Source organism: Fragaria vesca, linkage group LG2 (assembly GCF_000184155.1).
Source record: "Fragaria vesca subsp. vesca linkage group LG2, FraVesHawaii_1.0, whole genome shotgun sequence".
Taxonomy (NCBI): Eukaryota; Viridiplantae; Streptophyta; class Magnoliopsida; order Rosales; family Rosaceae; genus Fragaria; species Fragaria vesca.
The window spans coordinates 8,626,232-8,649,543 of record NC_020492.1 but is presented as its reverse complement, the minus strand read 5'-3'; the positions used below and the strand labels follow the sequence as shown (position 1 = coordinate 8,649,543).

Below are 23,312 nucleotides of genomic sequence, written 5' to 3'. Positions count from 1 at the left end.
GCACGATCAGTGCCAAGAAGCTCTTTACGTTGCCGCCATACACCAAGCACGATCGTCACATTGTGAAATCTTAAGTTTCAGCCTGATAGCTACATAAAACGTGGAGCCCATCCTTCAATATGAACTAAACTATGTTCACACAAAATGGTGAAGTAATGTTTAAATTCAAGACATGAACCTAATCTTATATAAAGGGTAATGTTATGGTATGTTAATGTTTCTCATACATCAACTTTTGATACAATTTGGATTAATTATTTTACTATTTTAAGGATTCATGTAGTAACTAAAATGATCTACCACTTAAAGGATTCATATTACCACTTTAAGGATTTATCCCTAGTCTCTAGTACTATAAAGCGAGCAGTCTTCTAATTCACCAAATTATGGTTTACCAATATTACCCTTAGCAAGTTAATTCAAACTATTAAGAACAAGGTACCTATGGTAAATAGCAAAATAAAAAGCAAAAAAAATAAAATGAAGAGATAGTTAGGGAGAGAAAAATGGGTAGTTGGTTTTATAACGAGAGAGAATAACTACATTATTAAGGAATTGTAAGCCCGTGCAAATGCTAGTATTATTAATTTGAAGACTCATTTTACAAACAATTTTTTCTTTTATCAGTGTTATACTTTGATAACGTCCAAGTTATCAAATTCTCAATTTACCTATTTGAATCGTTAATCTCTAAGTTCACCTATTTAAACCATCAAACCCTTTATCAGAAAACATATTCGTAATCATCTTGTCCTCCCTAAGTTGAGAGAAATTTTTAAATGCTACAGGAGGACCACATCGCAGTCTGACGTGGTTCTACGTTCCAATCAAATTTAGACATGTGGATTTTTTACAACTAAAATATAAACAAATATTTTTTGTTTTTTGTGAAATGACATTCATGGGTATTTAGCAAGTTCAAACCAGGGTCTAGGGTATAGGGTTTAAAGTTTAGGGTTAGAGTTTAGGGTATAGGGTTTAGGGTATAGGGTTTAGGGTTTAGGGTTTGGGGTTTAGGGCTTAGGGTTTAGTATTAAAAAAACAACAGAAAACCTAAAATGATCTTTGACAAAATAGTTGAAATAATTTTTCGTGAAGAAAATCTACATATCTAAATTTGATTGGAAAATAGAACCACATCAGACTACCACGTGGTCCTTCCGTAGCATTGAAAAATTTTTGATCACACATTATGGACAAGACCATACGAGCACATGAGCCATATAACCGGAAATTTAAGGACATCCATTTGGTTTTTAATAAACCAAATTTAGATAAAACGACAAAAGCAAGGAAGAGCCGTCTTAGCTCAGCTGGTAGAGCGCATGGCTCTTAACCATGTGGTCGTGGGTTCGATTCCCACAGACGGCGAGTTATTATTATTATATTTTACTTTTAATTTCCGAAGAAAGGTATTTCTAGTTTCTAATCCTCCATATCTGCCGGGAACGCATAAACCCAACCAAAACCCTCCCAAAAATGTTGCAGAGCACCACCATCTTCTTCCCCACTCTTTCATTTTCACCGTCCCAATCTCTACGCTCTATCACTCTTCTCTCTCCCCCATCATTTCCCTCTCACCACACCCAATCCCAGCGCCATCCAAATCAACCAGCCCCGAAAAAGAGGCAATTTCAGCGGCTTTGTAGCTCTTATGAGGTCGGTGGAGGCTTCCCAGACGCCCAAGACCGGAATGCAACCACCCAAGAAAAAACCGACCCGGCCCAGATTGAAGCCCTTCTCAAAGGTGGAGAGCAAGTCACTTCTGTCCTCGAAGAAATGATCACCCTCGTAAGTTCTTACCCCTTTTTACTTATCCACTCTAAAATCCAATTCTTCATTTGATTGTTATTATATTGATTATTGTGTTGCGCATGTTTGTTTGTGTAGTTGGAAGATATGAAGATGGATGAGGCGTCTGAAGAGGTGGCAGTGGAAATAGCTGCGCAAGGGGTCCTGGGGAAGAGAGTCGATGAGATGGAGGCCGGTTTCATGATGGCGCTGGATTACATGATCAAGCTTGCTGAGGATGACCAAGATGACAAGGTTTTCGATTTCGAGTTTACATGTTGCTAATGCTCTAAGAATGATATGATTGAGCTAGCAATGACCTCAATTTAGTTTAGATATCAACTGTTAGTTCTGACTGGTATGATCTTCTATTATCAGCGCAAATCACTATTGGAGGTGATTAAGGACACAGTCTTATCCTACCTTACCAAAAAATGCCCTCCACATGTAAGGACTTTCTTTTAAGTGAATTTTCTGATTCTTGCGTAATGCCAGTCATTGGCGAATAAGGTACTTCTCTGTTTGAATGCTTTAGGTTGTTTATCTGTAGGTTCAAGTGATTGGCCTACTCTGTAGAACTCCTTTGAAAGATAGCAGACAGGAATTACTACGCAGAGTGGCTGCTGGTGGTGGTGTATTTCAAAGTAAAAATGACGTCAAAGTTCATGTCCCTGCTGCAAATCTCAATGAAATTGCTAACCAAGCTGATGATTTACTGGAGGTAAATCAGTAAAAACTTACACTATACAGGGTTCTTAATAGAGTGCCTTTTCCATGATAAATAACATTACATGTTATGCAAATCATGTGCGCTTTGTGTGTTGCTGATCCCCCTAGACGAAGTTAACATCTTAGGTGTTTTTTGCTGGCTAGCTTTAACATAGCAAATATACTGACAAGCTTTTCTAATTTTCCTTTAAAATCATTACTGAACTTTTCTATTGAAACTTGATGTTAACTGATTTAACTGTTCCCTTTTGTAAATTATATTACTACGTCCACTATGTAGTCAGCGGATGTCTGGGTAATGTTGACTTGGGAGTCTGGATGTTGTCTCCCCAGAAGTTGAAAATGAGAGGCGAGAGTAGAACATTTTCCCTTATGTTGGCCAATATCATCAGATTCTAGGTTTGAAATTGAGGGGGGTGTATTGTATATGGAATTAGTGGAAGTTTTAAAGAAGTCTATAGAATTTGAAAGTCTAAGTGTATTCAATACATACTTTTAAAAATCCATCAAAGTCTAAGTGTATTCAACTAGAGTTTAAAAAATCATTATGAATTCCACCAAAGTTTATGGGTATTCAATTAAGACTTTTTAAAATGAATAGAAGTTTAGATGTATTCAAAATATCATTCATACTTATAGAATTAGTAACTCATGGATAATTGTGGACTTTGTAGTGTAAATTACACACACCAAACTCCAATATTTTTCCATCCACTAGAGCAAAGATTTGGAAAAGTTTACGACAGACTTTCTCTTTACATGTGAATAGGTTGATCCTACGATACATCATTTTTTTTAATAATATTTTGTGTTATCAAAGTTCTATTCTACCTATTCTTTTCAATGTTTTTTGAATGTTAACATTTTGTTGTCTTTCAATTGTAATGCTTAGAACCCTCGATAACCTAAATATTATCTACTAACTCTTGATATTAGAACCACATGATTATATTATTATATTTGCGTACATGAATTAAACTTGTGAATATCTAATATCCCACTTTAGAACATGTGTCTTTAAAACATGTGTCTTTGGTTTACGTACAAGTATGTGTGTTGTTAAGTTAATATAACCTTTTTTGTTACCTATGTTTATGTATTTTAATCAAATATTACAACTGTATGCATCGAAATTAGATAGCTGAGCACTAAACTTATAATCGGTGTCATTATGTGTTTGTCATTACATCTTTATTTATTTATTTTCTTTATTTATTTATTTTCTTTCCTGTAACTTTGTAAGTATTGAGAAATCTACATAAATCATTCAAATGAAATCTGTAGATTTCAGAAATCAGTGAAAGTCTGTGATTAAAAATCGATGGTTTTAAGAAATCAGTGAAAGTCTATGAACTTTTCAAAGAGTCTGTAGACTTTTCAAAAAGTCAGTTGATTAAAATAAGTCGGTATGAATCCAAATACAATACACCCCCTAAATATTATCTACTAACTCTTGATACTAGAATACATGATCATATATTATATTATATTTGCGTACATGAATTAAACTTGTGAACATCGATCTAATGTCTCACTTTAGAACGTGTGTCTTTGGTTAACGTACAAGTATGTGTGTTGGTAACTTAAGTTAATATAATCTTTTTGTTACCTATGTTTATGTATCTCAATTAAATATTACAACTATATGCATCGAGATTAGATAGATGAAGCACTAAACTTATAATCGGTGTCATTATGTGTTTGTCATTGCATTTGTTTTTTTTTTTTTTCTTTTCTTGTAACTCTGTAAGTATTGAGAAATCTATGTAAGTCATTCATATGAAATCTAGATTTCAGAAATCAATGAAAGTCTGTGATTCAAAATCGATGGTTTTAAGAAATCAGTGAAAGTCTATAAACTTTTCAAAGAGTCTGTAGACTTTTTAAAAAGTCAGTTGATTAAAATAAGTCTGCATGAATCCAAATACAATACACCCCTATGAATCATGTTAATTTTATTGGTAAGATTTTCCAGTAATATGCTTTACTGCGATTAAACAAGGAACTGGTTTTATAGCTTACATATACTACATAATATTGCAGTCTGTAGTGCCATTTGGTAGCACTGACTATGGTGTTTCCTTGTTATATGAAATTGTTATGTTCTGTGAACTTTGGTTTTCTAATTCTTTTGTTTTTTCAATAGCTGAAGTTAGTACGAAAGCCTATTCTTGTTCTACTAATGATTCCATTTTCATATGAAATTTGAAGACAATGGAAACTCGGCCTGTAGTTCCAGATCGAAAGCTACTTGCAAGACTTGTTTTGATCAGAGAGGAAGCTCGGAATATGATGGGAGGTGGAATACTAGATGAGAGAAATGATCGTGGGTTTAAGACTCTTCCTGAATCAGAGGTCTCTATTACTGCATTTGCAAAATACTTATAGAGTACCAAACTGATTCATTGCCCCATATTGGTTTCTTTCTGTTGATCTGGTTTCATAATGTTGTCTAAGAGCTCATCACTATGCTTTGGAAAGTTGCATTCTACTTAAAAGTGCATTTTACTTTTAGTGATACCATGATCATTTCATCATATTTTATGTGACTATATTGAAACTGTTATCTGTGCAGGTGAACTTCTTAACAAAACTGGTAGCTTTGAAACCAGGGAAGACTGTGGAGGAGATGATAAAAAATGTTATGGAAGGGAAAGACGAAGGTGCAGAAGACACCGGCAGTGATGAGGAAGATACAACCAGTATAAAGGGTCCGATTGGAATTGCAGGAAGGGTGAGTTTAAGTACAGTATATAGCTATGACATTTTTGTAAACAGTGCACACGTGTAAGTGCACTCGCACACAATGTCTATATAGATATTGTACTATATTGACTTATGCATCATTGTTGGCAGGAAAGTGTTACAGGACGAAAAGCGCTTCCTGTGCGCCCTGGCATGTTTCTTGAGACTGTGTCCAAGGTGAGAATCACTTGATGCAACCAAGTTTAGCTTTCAAGTTGTGCTACAGTTATTTCAATCCCTGGGTAACCTCAGAATGTCACAAAAATCATGATTTGTTATTTCTTATTGAGAAAACATCAACTTTTGTGTAGCATGAAATTGGCTTGAGTCACACTGATCAAACTTTACTGACATATGCAGTAATTTTCACTCTATAGGATGAATCCTGATTGGTTACATCTAACTTTCTAGGTCTTAGGTGGTATTTATGGTGGAAATGTCTCTGGCATCACAGCACAACATCTAGAATGGGTAAGCTTTACTAATTACTGCCTTGAAATTGTATTTTCCAAATGGTATGTTTTAATTTCTATTATGACGAAGTCATTTGTAATATCTATAATTACACACTTATATATCAATATCTTATATGATCTGTAGATGGTTCAGTAAGTTATAGTGAATAAATAGCTTGTCATACCATCTCCCATGATATTTTCTCTCTTTTACAGTGATGTTATTCAACATTCTTCTAGTGAGCGATTCATTTTGTATCCTTGTGTCACATACAGGTTCATCAGAAGACACTTGAAGTTCTTCAGGAAATAGCGTTTTAAACGTCTTAGGTCATCCTCTGTATTTTGAGCAGTTGAAATGGATAATATTTAGGTGAGTCTAATATCCCTTGTCATTTTTGCCAACCAAAGTCAACCAATTATCCAAAGGCTAATTAAATTGTTATCTGCTGTCCAGTGAAAATAGGGACAATAATCTTTTGCAATAGAAGTTGCTGGGTTGACCCTGTGAAGGCCCAAAGAAAAGTTCATAAAATCAGGTACAGAGCACTAGGAGGAAGCTGCTCAAACTTCTGATAGGGGTTAGCTGCTGTTACAAATTAAACCATATTTTGTTGAATGAAGAATGTACTTGATGGAGTTGATCAACAGCCTATACATGCTATCCATTTCGGTATGTTTGTCTCTGCTAGAGCTTGCCACGACTACCTCCCATTAACAATGGCCAGCAAGCATAAGTGAAGTATTTTGGTTCCTTCATCTGGTCTATATGACGAGTCTGGTTTTCTTTTTGTTTAGTTCTTCATGATGTAACAAGTACACAGATGAAACTGTGAGCTTTTTACAAGTTACCCTGATTGAGCTTTGCATATAAAGAAGATGTAGGTATTTCTTAGTAAATCTCTTCAAATAGGGAAATATATATGCGACGTGCTTGGAAGCAAAGAAAGCCTTGAAAACTCCAAATCTCTTCTGAAATCCAACTTCCTATACTCTTCAGGAACCCAACTTCCTATATAAAAGAAAAGTTCTACTCCATAAGAGACTCCAATCCTGGAATAAATTAAATAAATAGCAAATAAGACCGTAGATAATTTCAGTAAGAACTGTCATGACTAATTCCAATCGCGCACTGTAGTATCAGCTTCAACAGTCCTACCATGAGTATCTGTTGCGTATGCAAAAAACATCCAGTAAGTAAATTAAACTCTTAGTTCCCTCTCGTTATTTAGCTCCATTGTTTTACTTACACTCTTATAAATTTTGCACAATCGGAGAATACATGGTTTCTTTTAAAGAACAAAATATATTCTGAGATACAAGCTAGCTAGGCTTCTTTTTGTGCATTAGGTTTACGTGGTTGAGGCCGCCAATGCATGGTTAAGCCTTTGTTTTCTTAGTTCCCAAATAGCGACAAACGTGGCCTGTAGATCAATTTTGCACTGATACTGTTCCAACTTAACCACTTTTAAAGTGTTGAGTTTTAATCACAAAAGACTTCGGTACAATTAAGTATGATCTACCCACTTATAAGATATATTTTATTTGTCACTTTTCTGATCGATTTCTCTCCAACACGTCCAACACATAGATCAGATGTCCATATATAACATCACGGTGGAGATAGTCTGAGAAATTTTTGTGTTTTTCATAATGATTTCTTACCCTGCCCTTTAATTAGGGAAGGAGTAGAACGGCCTAAATTAACCTCCCAGCTGATAGCATTCAGGTTAATGTAATAATTACCAAGTACAAATGCATGAATTACTAAACCCATGCCATGCTAATTCATTCTGCATCCATCTTCTCCTTTATTTCTGCAGAATTAATTCATTGCTTCATCATGAATTAATTTCAGGACAAAGGAAGAATTCTTTGCTTCGTGATAAATTTTGGGACCAAAGATACTGTTATGGACATCAGTTTGATGGAACTCTGCGCTGTATCACTTGTCATAAATTGAAGGTTTGTGTTTTTTGCAAAGTTCGTTGTAGAAACAACACAAAGAAATGTTTGTTTACTTTTCAGCTGATTATTATCTATCATATATATTTGCATTTTTTGTGGGATTATATTTTCATAGTTTTGTTGGCTATTCATGCAGCAAGCCGGGGATATAGAATATTTAAACCATGGTGAAGGTCTAATGACCTGTTCAAAATGTTGTTCTATTGCTATTAAGAATTTAGAAGAATTGAAGCCAATTATGAAAAGGTCCGTAAGTTTTATGAAAGTTTGAATATGATGGTTGATCGAGACATTCCTATTTTGTTGGTGGATGGAAATGAGATGCGATCTCATCGAGGTAATTTATATACTTATACACTTAAATATTTAGATCCCTAATTTCAATATATTCTTTTTGTTCAAAAATCTATATTGCATGGATGCAGGCAAAACGAATCTCGGTTTTTGCCCGGATGTCGAAGTTGGAAATTCAAGTTTTGTCTGGATTATCAGAGTATGTATATATATCTGTCATGAATCTATTTAATTTGTAGTTTTTATATATGTTTAACTGTGGTTTCTCTAATGGTTATGGCGATGTTATGGCGTGAGGGCGGCCGTTCTAGCCATGAGATGATAACAAAAAAAAGGCCTATTTCGGCCTCTGATTATTATTGTTTATTATGTTTTTTATTATTGTTCTGAATTCAGTTTCAGAGTGATAAAGTAGTCTAGAGTTCACAACACGTGGACAACATTTGGGTGACATGAAGTACGTGTGGCCATTGGGCTTCACATGTGGATGTGGGTAACCCGCTCTGATACCATAATAAAGTTGTTTGGGGTTTACATCCAAAACCAATTGGCAATGGGTTGAGTAGCTCAAACCTTTATAAACCTACTGACAAGGTCTCATATTCCCGATGTGGGATTGATATCTCAACACTGAGTCGGTTTATTTGCACAGTATAGAAATGGGAGGAACTTTGGCACATGAGATGATGCATGCTTGGTTGAAGCTTCAAGGTGTGGATCCAGGATTATTTTAAAATCCATTCAGAGTTTGGTGTATGATTCCAATCTTTTTCGTATGTGTGTGTGTCTAACAGGTTGTAAGCAGTGGGAATGGGAAAGATCAGTTAAACAAGGTATCTGCAATGTAATGAAGTTCAAGTGGTTGGAATGGTTTTGTTCTAGTAGCGATTTTGACGCTCGGTACAAAACTAATGAGAAAGCTCAATACGCAAGAACGTTGAAAGAGTATATAGTCCAAGTGATGGAGTGGTCGGAAGATAAAGTTTATGGCGAAGGCTTCAGAGATGCTATGAGGGCTGTAGAATTGTTTGGCTTCGATGACATACTGCGCTACATCGTTAATAAAGGAAAATTTCCTAGGACACCTGGGGAGTGGGGACGATGATCGACAGAAGGGGAATAGATTTTGTTGTCGTTTCTTATGTAGTCGTTTCTTGGGCTTAGTTTTAGGCAAGTGTATTATAAAAAAGTCGAACAATTAATCATCCAAAATCTAATTATAGTAAATTGGTATATACTTCCCAGTGAAAGTAGGAATCATACTTTTCTGCAATAGAAGTTGCTGGTTGATGCTAGCTATATCCATTCGGTATGTTTGTCTCTGCTAAGAGCTGGCTTCGACTACCTCCCTTTAACAATAGCCAGATGTATTTTGGTTCCTTCATTTGTTGTAAATTATCAAGTTTTCTTTTTATTTAATTTTTCATGATGTAGCAAATTAAGTACATTGTGAAACTGAGAGCTTTTTGAAGTGGTTATTAGTTTCGATTTAAGTCATTTACAACTATTGAGCTTTGCTTTTGAAGTGTTTGATCTCCAAAAATCTTGGTATTCTTTCTCTGAGACATCTCTTCAAATAGGAAAACAAATTTTTACGACGTGCAGAAAAGACTCGAGATAGATTTACCGCAAAGCTCTCATGAAGGTGATGAAGATAAGACTCAATCGGGATGGAATTAGGAGAAACCAAATGCGATGAGAGTCATTTTCATTTCTTGTGGCGGTAGAAGGGGAAAACTTTTATTCAGTTCTTGTAACATTGTGTAGAGTTTAACCACCAAGTTCGGGATGGATTGGTGTGGTTCCTCTACGCCTAGGACACCAGAATATCGAACCATGAGCGAACAAAGGCATGAGAGAAAAGCATATTGGCTAGTGATTGTGAGGCCAAAATTCTTGGAACACCAAAGGCCTCTGCCCTCCCTTCTATCGGATGGAAGGGCAGAGCTTTTGGTTTTTCATGTTGTCAAAGAGTTGAACAATGTTTCGTGTTCAATGAATGAATGAAAAGAAAGGGTTCGAGGTTACGAAGTAAAAGGAAAGGGGAGGTCCTTGTGGTACATAATTGTTTGTTCGGTTAGAATTACATGTCCCATTGTAATGAAATTCGTGTTAATTTAAGAAAGGTAACAATGGTATTCAAAAAAAGAAACAATGATAGTAGAAATCGATCACAAAATATGCCAAGAATCATACTTTTTTAAGCAGAAAGCACCCAGAATCAGCAAAACCATGATGATGAAGATTGATCAAGAGTCCAATAAACCATACACTCTAGTACCATGTACATGTGGGAAAGGTCATAAACCTGCATATCAGTGGACCTTCCCTAATGATTTATATGCTTTGAGGAGTAGAAGCAAACACAGCAAGGATTGCTACACCATTTCCCTATTATATTTGTAATTGACAAAGCCTTTTGCCCACGCCCTCTTCAAGTTCATCTTCAATTCCCCCTTTTCTTCTTTCTCTCTGCCTTTTCTTCAATTTGTAAAGCAAAATATGTAAGAAATGTATATGAACTCGTAACCCACTTGGATTTGGCACCACGCCTACTTCTCATCTATATATTCCTCGACCCACATTGGCTTTGGTCTACCATTCTTGTCCCTCCCATGTTTTTGTCGATTGGATTAGCTTCTTCATTTATAGAATAAACACCACATGTATATAGAAAAGCTAGTAGATATTGGTGCTTAACAACTCTACGAGATATAGAAGTTGTGACCCGCGGATCTGACGACACTTTTGGTATGCTCTTCCATCTGTATATATAAGAGATTGAGAACTCTCATGAATTATTGTATGATGATACTTAAAATGTGCCTAGTAATTATTAATAGAAAAGAGAACCACGAGTGTGGTCTGTGGGGATGCTATGTTAGTACATAGCTTACTCTCCTTCTAGATGATGTTATGGTTCATATCAAGCGTAATCAAATGGAATTTCACCATGTTAATCGGTACAATTTTTTATTGAAATGGTCTGGTTACCACCTGATCGATCAAGTTTATTAACGATATTCTCTTATCTATTCAACTATCTCAATTGTGTAATGCACTTTCATTTTACTCTTGCGATGTTAGACATGGAACGAGAGAATTCAAATTCTTAGTTATTAGAGCTAGTAGCCTTGTTCCTTAACTTTTGAAATCGCATAAAGAATTAGAAGTTGGTCATGCAACTTTTTTTTAATATGAAATCGAGGCTAGGATCTTGAATACATCAATGTGGGATGAAAAATCAATTAGGGGATATTTCATCCACACTTCATACCTAATGTTTTCTTTAAAAAGAAAAAAGATTTATCTCTAGTTAACTCAACCCTAAGTGGTGATTCTTGTGATTTTTCAGCATATATATTACACTGATTCAAGGACAATGAAAGTAATTCATGATTTGTCTTGGAGTAGGATTTACATTTACCCAACTTACCCACTAAAATTCAATCTATTCAATGGCAGTGATGGACAACAATTGTAGAACAGAAAGGTTGTTGGTGTTGCAGTTAGTTTGCTTATCTTGAACAAATTCTTTATGCTGTGTTGGTTGAAAGGAAGTAAAGATACGAGGACAACATAGATCGAAAAGGTAGAAATTTGTGTGAAGATTATATGTGAATCAGGTATACAGAAGTTTGTTTTTCTCACTGCTCAATTAGGGCACATAATTTTCTTTCCCGCTCTTTTGGAACATAGCCTGTTTTAGCTTTTGGCTCACAACTCACAAGGAAAGAAAGATGATGGAAACTCCCAAAAGATTACCTTTGAAAAAGTTCTTTGACCTCTTCGACAAATCATTTGATTTCTAATTGATACCTTACCATAGAATGAGTAGAACTTAAATAGGGTTTAAGCCTATTTGGGTAAAATGATCTGTATCGAGAGAAAGATAATCATAGCAACCGTACACATATTCTTTTTTTATTTTTTATTTGAAAGATATGTAAAGAAACAATATAATTTATATAAATTTTCTAGAATGAACCAATATATAACGTTGTCACATTAATACATTTGCGGATACATAAACATTTTAAGTAATACAAATACATTCAATTTTGAACTTGGGTGTTTTTATTTGTATGTGAGTGGAACTTTTCCCTTCTTTGCTATTTTATCATGAATATGAATATCCAACTACAACTTACTACTGCACTATTCCCATTTGGAAGTTAAACTTGTTACATCCTAACCCATGAAACCACCGTCCTCTCATCAACTCTGCTTTCCCAAAAGGCAAAACGAGACCTTTAGTCCGGTGGACCTAGCACACTTGCAGTTTGGGTAAATGGCCTTATCAACCCCCATATTTTCAGATATGAGTCATATGACTATGACCGACCACTTTAAATTAGTGTTACTTCAATCCCCAACGTCCCGTAACGGGTTTAGTAATTACCAAAACTAGTTTATTACTAATAACCCCCATAATCAAACTGGTAAGAACAACTCAATGCCAACTGAGCAGTAGCAACTCCTGGCCGGCAATGGCACACGTTTGTTTAATCAAGTTTCAAACTTGAAACTTTGTAACGGTCTAAACCCTAAAGCTCAGTTGAAATAATGAAACCCACAACTCTCTCTGGGATGACGACGAAGGACACAGCGGTCATTGTTTGAATTGTCCAACGACACTGTGGGACCCTCTTCCCTCTCCTCTTCTCTCAGGAAGAGAAGAAAAGAAAAGGAAAAGAAGAGAGTGCGCATAGTGAAGAAGAGAGATTGATTGAGATTTGAGAGAGAAGGTGTGTCATAATTTGAAATTCGCTATCAAATTTATTTCCAAAGGGAACAGCTTTTCAGCTCTGACAACTGTGCTGGCCACCCTCACCAGTCACCCTTCTTCTTCCTTCTTCTTTCTCTAACTTTGAAGTGAATCATAAATAATACAAAGACATCAATCTGCAACACAACCCTGAAGCAGCTTGTTGTTCCGTCTGAACTGAAGCTCCAACAATGTCGGGGTACGTAGGCATTCTGGTTTCAGATCCATGGCTGCAGAACCAGTTTACCCAAGTCGAGCTCCGCAGCTTAAAAACCCACGTACGTTTAAAGTTTTGATCTTCTTCTTCTGTATGCCTTTTTTCTTGGTGGGTTCGAAATTTATAATGATTGCCGAAAGTTATTGTGTTCTTTTTCAGTTCATGAGCATGAAGAGGGAGAGTGGTAAGCTCACAATCGGAGACCTTCCTGCGAAGATGTCGAGGCTCAAGGTTGTGGGATCAGATAATCTCACTGAGGAGCAAAGGGCCTCTGTGATTCAAGATTTGCATCCCAAGCTTGATGATGATGTAGATTTCGAGTTCTTCCTCAAGGTTGGTTTTTTAGGCTTTTTGATTCAACTCAATTGGGGAATCTATCAGCTAGATTGTGCTCAATTCTCTGTTTGTTGTTTGGTTCTGTTTATTTGGAGTCTCTTTTGATTGAATTGGGAGATGGAGTTTTGAAATGTTAAGGGATTAATGGCAGGTATATTTGCAACTCCAAGCTCATGCCACTGCTACACCAGGAAGTGGTGCAAAGAACAACTCCTCATCTGCCTTTCTCAAGGCTGCTACCACTACTTTGCTCCATACCATTAGCGAATCCGAAAAGGCTTCCTATGTGGCCCATATCAATAACTATCTTGGAGAAGATGAATTTCTAAAGAGATACTTGCCAATTGATCCTTCCACCAATGATTTGTTTGAGATTGTAAAAGATGGAGTACTGTTATGGTGATTGCTCACTATCTCTTAGTGCTACTTTTTATATTTTGTTGTTCAATTAGTTGCTTCTCTGTATGTCGATCGGATTTTCACATGTCTTGGTTGCAGTAAGCTGATCAATGTGGCAGTGCCTGGAACAATTGATGAACGCGCTATCAATACTAAGAGAGTGCTCAATCCTTGGGAGAGAAATGAAAACCATACTCTCTGCCTCAACTCTGCTAAGGCTGTTGGATGTACTGTAGTCAATATAGGGACTCAGGACTTCATTGAAGGAAGGGTATGCATACATGACTCTTCCCACATATAGACTTGCTATTGTATTCCTGCTTTACTTGAGTGTTCAAAAAATACATCCTTGTTGTGGAAACTTATGAATATTCTTCTCTTTGTTTGGCTTTCAGCGGCATCTTGTACTTGGAGTGATTTCTCAAATTATCAAGGTGAGACTTGCATGGTTACGTAACTTTGTATAAAGAACTTCGTCACAAAGAAGTTCCATTTTGTAGAATTATAGTGCATGTCTCAAACTATTTTGCAACAGAAAAGTATTTATGCTTTGTACTAATTGTTATGAAATGCAGATACAACTACTGGCAGACCTCAACTTAAAGAAAACACCTCAATTGGTGGAATTGGTTGACGATAGTAAGGTAAGAACAGCGCCTAATTCACAGAAATCTTGATTCCTACAACAATTAGGAGCTGAGGTTTTCAACCAATTTCAACCTATATGTGTCTAATGTTTCTCTTATATTTGAAACCATCAGGATGTGGAAGAGTTGATGAGTCTACCACCAGAGAAGATATTGCTGAGGTGGATGAATTTCCAATTGAAGAAAGCACAATATAAAAAGATAGTCACAAATTTCTCCTCTGATGTCAAGGTGTGAGATTAAGTTACTGCTTTGTCAAGGTGCTATAGATAGCATTCTATAATCTTTATATAAGAGGATAAGAAAGGAAGCCAGTACCGTGTTTCAATGGGTTGCAACACCTTTAACTGCTATACTGGTTTAACTTATATTTACAGGATCATTTGAGAATATGAGATATTTATTGCTTGCAGGATGCAGAGGCGTATGCTCACCTCTTAAATGTTCTTGCACCTGAGCACAGTAAACCATCTGCACTGGCTGCAAAAAATACTTTGGAAAGAGCAAAGTTAGTCCTCGAACACGCAGATAGGATGGGTTGCAAGAGATATTTAACTCCAAAAGATATTGTTGAAGGATCCCCAAATCTTAACCTTGCTTTTGTAGCACATGTTTTTCAGCATAGGTGAGAAATTACCCTACCTGAGTAATGCATTCCTTTTAAATTGGCTACCTTCATTGTGTAAAAACTTGAGTATGAATTGCTAACTTTTACTTGTACACCTGCAGGAACGGGCTTTCAACCCAAAAGCAGATATCATTCCTTGAAACTTCTCCAGATGATGCTCTAATTTCCCGAGAAGAGAGAGCATTTCGTTTCTGGCTAAATAGTCTTGGACATTCAACCTATATCAATAATGTCTTTGAAGACCTTAGAAATGGGTAAAAACTAATTTGATTTTATACTCTTATGACAATGAGGATATTAATACTGTAGTGCTTTTATCTTTCTTCTGAACAAAAATATAACATACTCAGATCAACTTCTGATTGTCTTCTACCTTGCATGTATCTTCACATCAGCATCATGGTGCTTATAAAACCAAATTTCTTGACTTCAATTTTTTCAAACTATAAGATAACCGTGAAGTAGTTTTGAAATTTTAATTGCCATAACGGATGTAAACAAAATTCAAGTATTAGAAGAGTTAGACATTAATGGCTATATTTATTACTTTCTTGAGTAGCTGTGAAGTTGGCCCTCATTAAGTAATTAAGTTTCACCCGTTGATGTTTGATTGGTTCTCTGCAGGTGGGCGCTTCTAGAGTCCTTGGACAAGATTTCCCCAGGGATTGTAAATTGGAAAATTTCAAACAAGCCTCCAATTAAAATGCCTTTCAGAAAAGTAGAAAACTGTAACCAGGTTGTAAAAATCGGGATGCAATTAAAGTTTTCCTTGGTAAATGTTGCTGGAAATGATATTGTGCAGGGCAATAAAAAGTTAATACTTGGTACGTCTTACTCCATTGATAATACAAGTTTACATCACTGTTCTAAAATATTAAGCATTTTTGAAACTGCATCATATGAGTTTTGATTGCATTCTCAAAACATCAAGTTACTGGTATATGCTCTCATAATCTTTCAAAATATAGTAATAATTCATGAGATGTTGGGTTTTATCTTTCAGCTTACTTGTGGCAATTGATGCGGTTTAACATTCTCCAACTTCTAAAGAACTTGAGATTTCACTCACATGGGAAGGAGATTAGTGATGCTGATATTCTTGAATGGGCCAATACTAAAGTCAGCAACACAGGAAGCCAGAGCTGCATGAAAAGTTTTAAGGTACCATACTAGCATTTCTGTAGTTTTCTTGTTTTAAGTATACTAGTGTTTGATAATCGTGACTTACTCTAAGTTTTCCGAGGTATGTTAGTTTCACTCGTAGTAACTCGAATGAAACTAAAATATGAACTCCGGTGCTTTTGCCAATGGTATGCCCATTATACTGTTGCTGAGGAAGTACATAAAGGAAAGACATCAGCTGCAGTGATGGGTGAGCGACCCTCCGAATACAAAACAAAATAAAATGCAAATATCGCGTAGTGAAGTAGATGAATTTTTAGGCATGTTCTATGACTTATACCCAGAGGCATTATGCTTAAGAATTAACTGTTCATCAGCTGATTAGTGAAGTAGTGTAGTTGCCACGTTCTAATTGGTGATGGAGGCAAATCATCAAAATCTTGCTCCTTGACATTTCTGTATAGGCTGTGATATCACATCAAAATTGAACATTCAGAATTTTTTTTTGTCATTCATTCAATGTTTAAACTAGTCGGAATTTCCTTTTAGTATTTGGTGATAACTGCAGGTCATTGCTGGAAAGAGTGTTCTATGTCTAATATGTTACTCTTTTGTATTTTTTTTTTTTTTTTTTTTCAGGATAAGAATTTGTCAGATGGCATTTTTTTCCTTGAGCTGCTTAGTTCTGTGCAGCCTAGAGTGGTGAATTGGAGTCTTGTTACCAAAGGAGTAACTGGTAAGTTGATTTAGTACACTCATTGTGCATTCAACATGTTTCTTGGAATGATGCTAGTTTTTGTTCAATCTCTTATTGATTATAGATTCTGTTCTATTATATCAGTACATTTGAAAATGATATTCACAAATGTCTTTCCAATCCTTGGAAAATATAGATGAGGAGAAAAAGATGAATGCCACCTACATCATCAGTATTGCAAGGAAGCTCGGATGCTCGATATTTTTGCTTCCTGAAGACATAACTGAGGTACTTTTTGGAATATAAAGCTCCTTCAATGTCTATCGTTTAATCCATGTTCCTAAACTAGTTTATGGTAACTTCATCAGGTGAATCAAAAGATGATCCTTACATTGACCGCAAGCATTATGTACTGGTTTTTGAAACAACCAACTGAAGACAGACCCTCTGCAATTTCGGATAGTGAGGGTTCCAGCCAGTTGGAGACAATCTCCAACTCTACCCTTGATGACTCTGCTTCTGAGTCATCAATGGAGGAAAATGGAAACCTATAATTATCCTATTATTGGGAAACTTTTGCCAACTTGCCATTTCAAAGGGCTCATGAGTTTTTCTTTGATATATATTTTTTTCTTTTATTACAATTGATTTCAACAATGAATATATGCAATAGTAGGAATCTAAGTGTTCTTTGAAGCAAATTTTGCTCAGGCAGCATATGTAAATAGTCACCCCCATCATCCTGATAAACATTTGTATTATTTGAAGGCAATTTGATTCTGCTCATCTTATTGCATTGTTGCATTTCACCTTTTACATATAAAGATATACTTATCCTTCAAGAATCTAATCAACCATATTTTTTGAAAGCCTGATATTTTCTGGACCAAATCTATAAGTAAAGTTGGTCTCTACACATGCAATTGATTGAATATTCTGGCAACAAATAATATGATCAACCAAACTGATGGCCTTTGATGATTATTAAATGTTGTTTGGCCGAAGTTGGTAGATGGAAAATCCTGATGTATGGAAGACCTGTAACTTGAAGGTCTTGTTAGTCTGTCCTATCAGTGGGTTTTCTCTCTATTTTTGTCTTTGTTTTCTGCTTTCTGTCTTTTGTTCCATGAGGCTTATCTGTGTTTGTTTGGTAAGCTCTCTTTGTAAGATATGGTTAAAGGTCTAATTCAACATGGTAAAATCCAGAAATTTCTCTGGGCTTGTCAAAAGAGATGCAATCTATATATTAAGCTTTGCCAACTCTTCAGTAAAAACATAATTTTGGCCATATACCCAAATATTTCAAAATTATAGTTTACACCAAAATGCATGAGACATGTGAAGTTCTCAAATTATGCACTGGTTTATGAATTAGGAATGTATCATCATGATCCCTTCCAGTTTACAAGGCATGTGAACTGTGGAGAAGTTTCTTAAGAAGCAAAGACACTTGCCCAGCTGTTTAGTCATATGCAGATACTGTTCTATCTCATGCTTCTAATCAAGTGCTTTTTTGTAGTACTACTGCAGATGATAATAACATGAACATTAGTGTGACTTGACACCAATTTTTTGGGCATGTTCTACAGTAAACATGGATTATGGATAACACCTGTGACTTAATCAGAAACCAATTTAGTGGTCCTGTCTGGGAGTTTAAGATGAATAGATAAATTAGCAAGCATGTGATCCTGCTTATCTAAACACAAACCCTAATTATGAGTTTGTTAAAGTCTAATCCCCAAGGGTTAAATGATGTGTGTGTCTCATTTTGTAGGCAAAGCCAGACCCACACTTATGAATTCCTCAACCGTTGCCAGTCAAGGCCAAGTGAAGAACAACATGCAGAACTACTGCATATATGTGTTTGATTTACTTACTTCAATTGAATCATATGTTTTCTAATTATTTTTCCTTGTTGTTTCCTTGTGAATAAGGACATAAAAGCTAGGTGAGGATAATATGAAGTGTGTATACCAAATTATGTATGTATATTATCCTCACTTAATTGAAAAACTTGGTCCTAAAGTTGTAAAATGGGTCATTAAAGTAGTAATACTAGTCCATAAAGTTGTAACTGATTCCTTAAAGTTGTAAAAACTCATATTTACAACATTAGTCCTCTAAATGGTAAAATGTGTCGTTAAAGTGGTAATCGAGTCCTTAAAGTGATAAAAGAAAAGTTGATGCAACTTTGAGGACTCAATTACCACTTTAATGACACATTTTACCACTTAGAGAACAAATGTTATAAATATGAGTTTTTTTTTATAACTTTAAGGACTCAATTACAACTTTGAGAACTAATATTACTACTTTGAGAACTCATTTTACAACTTTAGGATCAAGTTAATGCATGACATGCATCAACACACCATAACCTTAGCCCACTTAGCTACTCTATCTTAAAAGTATCGTCAATTTTTTTTTTTTTTATCAAGAGATTTATTTCAAAAAAGAGAGATTACATAACGGAGTTACGGAGTTACGGAGTTTATAGTGGCCTCATTAAACCTAACAAAATTAAGAAGAGTACTGCAAGAAATTAGACGAACGAGATCCGTGTTAGTGGTACTAGTAATGGTATATTTTCCTCACTTGAACACTTTTTTATAGAAATGTCACTATATATAATATATCTAAAATTACAAACCATAAGAGAAATCGGTGGTGAATATAAATTCCTCACTCTCCTCTCTACCTACACCAATGATTACAGAGGACAAAATCTGATATGGGTTCAACTGTAATCTACCTATTCCAGAAGTTTCGATACCTCTTACGGCCAACCTCAAAAAGAAACAACCCGTTCAAGCATTATATACCAAATCTGTCAACATATATGTAGGTGACAACCTCCCCATTACGTTGACAACTAGAAAACACCGATGTTAAAACCACTAGTCCCTATATGACACCAAAATATGACCTAACTGACACGACCAAACAACACCAGCCAACCAAAATCCTTAACCCTCGTCCAAACCAACAAAACCAAACAAACTGAAAAAAAAAACAAGTGGAAAGTTAGTCTTTTTCGAATACGTGAAACCCTAAGGTCGTCGCTCCCAAGCAAAGCTACAAAACCCTAAGCGCCTCTCGCACCAAAACCTTCGATCTCCCTTTGTTTCATTGCACTCCATGGCATTCTTCCTTCCAAAGCTTAAGCTCTCTTCATCAACATCAACCCCAAACACGTCCTCCACCTTTTTGTCGATGACGAAAACCCCAAACAAATCGTTTGTATCTTCATCCACGGTGCATACCTCATTCATTCATAAAGTTATTGAGTCCTTTGCCGTCTCACTTGTGCTTGCAAGTTCCAAGGTGGTTGATCTCTTTGCTTGCATCTTGGGCCCAAGCGACATGCTTCACAGTCGTATCTAGTAGTCAAACCCTTCAACTCTGAACCGCCAACTTTGGCGGTTATGAAACAGTTTTGTAATAGGGTTTGGGAAGTTGGCGGTTATGAAACAGTTTTGTAATAGGGTTTGGGTACTAGAGAGGAAATTCCAAATTCAGGAGCGCTCAAACAACATTTTCATCATTGGTTTTGATCTCACAAAGGACATAAACAAGGTTTTACGCGGTGGTCCTTGGTGGTATCAGCAAGCTCCGGTTGTGATCCAACTGCAAACTGGCAAGCTCAGACGACTTGTGATCATCAAGCAACATGCTAGAACTACAACCGATGATGCCTTGGCTATTGTTCTGACTTGGAGGGAATGAATACAAAACCTAACAATATTGATGCGACGAAGGACAATGAGGGTTCAAATGAAGCTTATGAGAATGCTGTTGTTTTAGTGATAACCCCTGGACATAAGCATGCAAGGCCTGCCTCTCCGGCCTGAACCCATCTCCAAAGAAGCTTAAGCTCCTCTTAGCAGATATGCTCCACGCTCAGGGTGGTATCACTATTGCAGCAAAGAAACTAAAGCATGCAAGCCGCCTTCCTAACCTTTTTGTCTGCCAAATCCCTTAGCCTAGCTACTTGCTGAACAACGTATCCTAATACCTGCTCAGGATGCAGCGTTGCATGACACTCAAAAGAAGAAGAGGTTGTCCAATCGGATCCAAGAACTAGGTACCGAACACGCAGTTGTAATGTCCAATCGTATCTTAATACCTGCTCAGGATGCAGCATTCCGTCAAAAACTGAGTCGCCGTCGTTAAAGCAACCATGGTTCATCCGCCAAGTTCTCCGCTGCCGTATCACACCAAGCTTTCGTCGTCCCCGCGACGATGATTTGTCCCGTCGCACACCCACGCGGTTAACAAAAACAAGAGCAATTCTTCCATGTAGCTTCAAGGAATCTAACGAGGAGGCCAACTTCTCTTGCCACCAAGAGGAATAACGCCACCGAAGAGAATCTGAAACCATCTTTAAAACCCCGTATCCACATATTGGATCACCGCTAGAAGAGAAGAAGCAATTTCCAAGTCTAGCAGAGACCCAGGATCCCAGATCTGAATTAGATCTGCCGATGCGAAGATTCGCCAACCACCGACATCTTTGAAGGCCAAGAGCGCCAATGATGTGATGCCAAGATGAGAGGATGAGAGTGCAACCACCCGAAGAGTCCTCGATCTGAAAGGATACGTGAACCCGAAGGATTCGTCAGACTAGAGCCGTGAGCGGAAACGGCACAACCGAAGAAATTTGGACGGGAGCAAACTAGGTTTAGTAGCCACCAAGGTGAGAGAAAGAGAGCCTTCAGTCTTCCGCCCCTCTCTCTCTCTAGGTTTTTCATTTCTTAATGATTTAGCTAGCTCATAATTGACATTATATTTAACATGGAAGCAAGATTGTAGTGGAATGAAACAACCAGTGCATATATGGACAATTTATTTATTTTTAATCGAGTAAACAACTCAAATGTTACAACTAGTATTTCATAAGTCGAACTCTCAACCTCCCATTAAATAAGATGAAGCTATAGGCTAGACCAAATGACACTACATGTAGAAATTGACAATATATTTATTAACTTTTTTCGGTCTATTTTAAAATGAAATTTTTTGAATTTAAGCATGAACATTTGGATATCTTGCACACGCACATATACCATTTCATGTCGGCCGCCGGCCATTCATTGTCATCATCCATAAACATCCATCACTAGTCACCACCATCACTCCATCACCATGCACTATATATGATATAAATCATTGCCTTATAGACATCAAAAGGAGTTGAATTCAAATATAAATACAAAGAGAGTGATATATGTAGATAAATATAGATAGAGAGACATACATAGATCATGAAGTAGCTAGTTAGAAAGAATCAAATTAAGATGTACACATAAGATAACAAAATGAAGAATGAGAAGAAGCAAAATGAAAGGTCCAAGTGGGTAAATGGAACCATGTGCGCTCATATGGTGGTTGGTCCTTTGTTGCCCCACAAAGCTCCCTTTTCACCTCCAAAACCTCCATGTTGAAAATGAAAGATCAAACTCATTATTCAATTCTCCCATTACAGCTCTCTCTTTAGCTCTAGCTACTCTGGTATTCCCTAATCTAATCTAATATTCATTAATAATAACATTTATTCTTATTAAAGGTTGATTCTTCAAGTCTCCTTCTTCTTTACACCTCCCCCCATTTCCAATATTCTCTTCTCTCTTCTTTTTCTCATTTCCCCTCCTCCTTCCTTAAATTGCCTAATCACATCTCTCTCTCTCTCTAAGATCTCCTGTTTCTTTGGGTATATAAGATTTGAGAGACAAGTGTGTCAGAGTTTCAGAGCTAAATTCTTCCTCTTTGTCTTGGTTGGGTTGGTTTGTGTTTTGAGAGCAGCAAGCTGGACCCCAATTTTGTGTCAGAAACCAAATCTTTATCTTGTTCATTTGTCTCCCCCCAAAAACCCTAATTCTTTTATCCATGTCCATGAATTCTAGGAGCTTATTGTTATCTCCAAACCCTAATTCCCTCAAATCTAGGTTCACTAGTGGATTGCTGAGAGCCCTGTTGAGAATAAACAAGCAACCTCATCAGCAACCCAGATCAGCAAGAGAGATCTGGAAACGCCAGCGCTTAATCAAGGCTGCTGCTTATAAATCCATGGCTTCTTCTGTTGGGAATAGAAGAGCTTGGAGTCGGGCGTTGCTTTGGAAGATCCGAAACCAGAGACGTAGAGGCTACGCGGCGAGGAGAAATACCGGCAGCAGTTCTCGTCAGTTGTCCGTGAAGAAAAGAATATGTGATCTGCAGAAAGGGAATAATAACAGCAAGAACCGGGTCGAGGTTGGTGGTTCGGGTCAAGTGGAGAAGCTCCGGAGGCTTGTTCCGGGCGGTCAGGTCATGGAAACTTGCAGCTTGTTGGAAGAGACTGCTCATTACATGAAGTGCCTTGCCACACAGGTAAAGGTGATGACAAGAATTGTGGAAATTTACAGTATCAATCCCATAGAGAATTAGAGGCTAAGATGTTTGATTATTATGTAATATCTGGATGTTACAAAAAAAAACAAAGAAGAATAAAAGTGGAAAGAGAATATATATATATAT

General features: G+C 36.6%; 3 protein-coding genes and 1 non-coding gene across 4 annotated transcripts in view; all 4 read left to right on the top strand.

The window, feature by feature from the left end:
* The first annotated feature begins 1,298 nt into the window (after positions 1 to 1,298).
* On the top strand, positions 1,299 to 1,371 carry TRNAK-CUU. The gene has a single exon. It is a non-coding gene; the product is annotated as a tRNA-Lys (tRNA).
* Positions 1,372 to 1,479: 108 nt separating this feature from the next.
* Positions 1,480 to 6,592, top strand: LOC101295198. The gene is made up of 10 exons (XM_004292287.1): positions 1,480 to 1,791; positions 1,891 to 2,046; positions 2,170 to 2,238; positions 2,342 to 2,512; positions 4,732 to 4,875; positions 5,096 to 5,254; positions 5,377 to 5,442; positions 5,677 to 5,736; positions 5,997 to 6,093; positions 6,178 to 6,592. The coding sequence occupies exons 1-9, from the start codon at positions 1,480 to 1,482 to the stop codon at positions 6,039 to 6,041; spliced, it is 1,182 nt and encodes a 393-aa protein (XP_004292335.1). The 3' UTR covers positions 6,042 to 6,093; positions 6,178 to 6,592.
* Positions 6,593 to 12,703: 6,111 nt separating this feature from the next.
* On the top strand, positions 12,704 to 17,478 carry LOC101297201 (fimbrin-like protein 2-like). Its single transcript, XM_004290087.1, has 14 exons — positions 12,704 to 13,028; positions 13,127 to 13,300; positions 13,455 to 13,702; positions 13,802 to 13,973; positions 14,098 to 14,136; positions 14,278 to 14,346; positions 14,464 to 14,580; positions 14,763 to 14,974; positions 15,079 to 15,231; positions 15,602 to 15,801; positions 15,981 to 16,138; positions 16,739 to 16,835; positions 16,993 to 17,084; positions 17,165 to 17,478. Exons 1-14 carry the CDS (start codon positions 12,942 to 12,944, stop codon positions 17,348 to 17,350), a joined length of 2,004 nt encoding a protein of 667 aa, XP_004290135.1. The 5' UTR covers positions 12,704 to 12,941; the 3' UTR covers positions 17,351 to 17,478.
* Positions 17,479 to 22,367: 4,889 nt separating this feature from the next.
* The window catches only part of LOC101296914, a 3,600-nt gene continuing 2,655 nt past the window's right edge, over positions 22,368 to 23,312 (top strand). The window contains exon 1 of the mRNA XM_004290086.1: positions 22,368 to 23,165. Coding sequence (XP_004290134.1) covers positions 22,686 to 23,165 — 480 coding nt within the window. The 5' untranslated portion in view covers positions 22,368 to 22,685. The remainder of the gene's footprint in view (positions 23,166 to 23,312) is intronic.

Coding starts and splice junctions, on each gene's coding strand:
- LOC101295198 (XM_004292287.1), top strand. CDS start 1,480: ATGTTGCAGAGCACCACCATCTTCTTCCCCACTCTTTCATTTTCACCG. Junction 2,239..2,341: donor CCAAAAAATGCCCTCCACAT/GTAAGGACTTTC, acceptor GTTTATCTGTAG/GTTCAAGTGATTGGCCTACT. Junction 4,876..5,095: donor AGACTCTTCCTGAATCAGAG/GTCTCTATTACT, acceptor TTATCTGTGCAG/GTGAACTTCTTAACAAAACT.
- LOC101297201 (XM_004290087.1), top strand. CDS start 12,942: ATGTCGGGGTACGTAGGCATTCTGGTTTCAGATCCATGGCTGCAGAAC. Junction 15,232..15,601: donor TTTGAAGACCTTAGAAATGG/GTAAAAACTAAT, acceptor GGTTCTCTGCAG/GTGGGCGCTTCTAGAGTCCT. Junction 16,139..16,738: donor GCTGCATGAAAAGTTTTAAG/GTACCATACTAG, acceptor TTTTTTTTTCAG/GATAAGAATTTGTCAGATGG.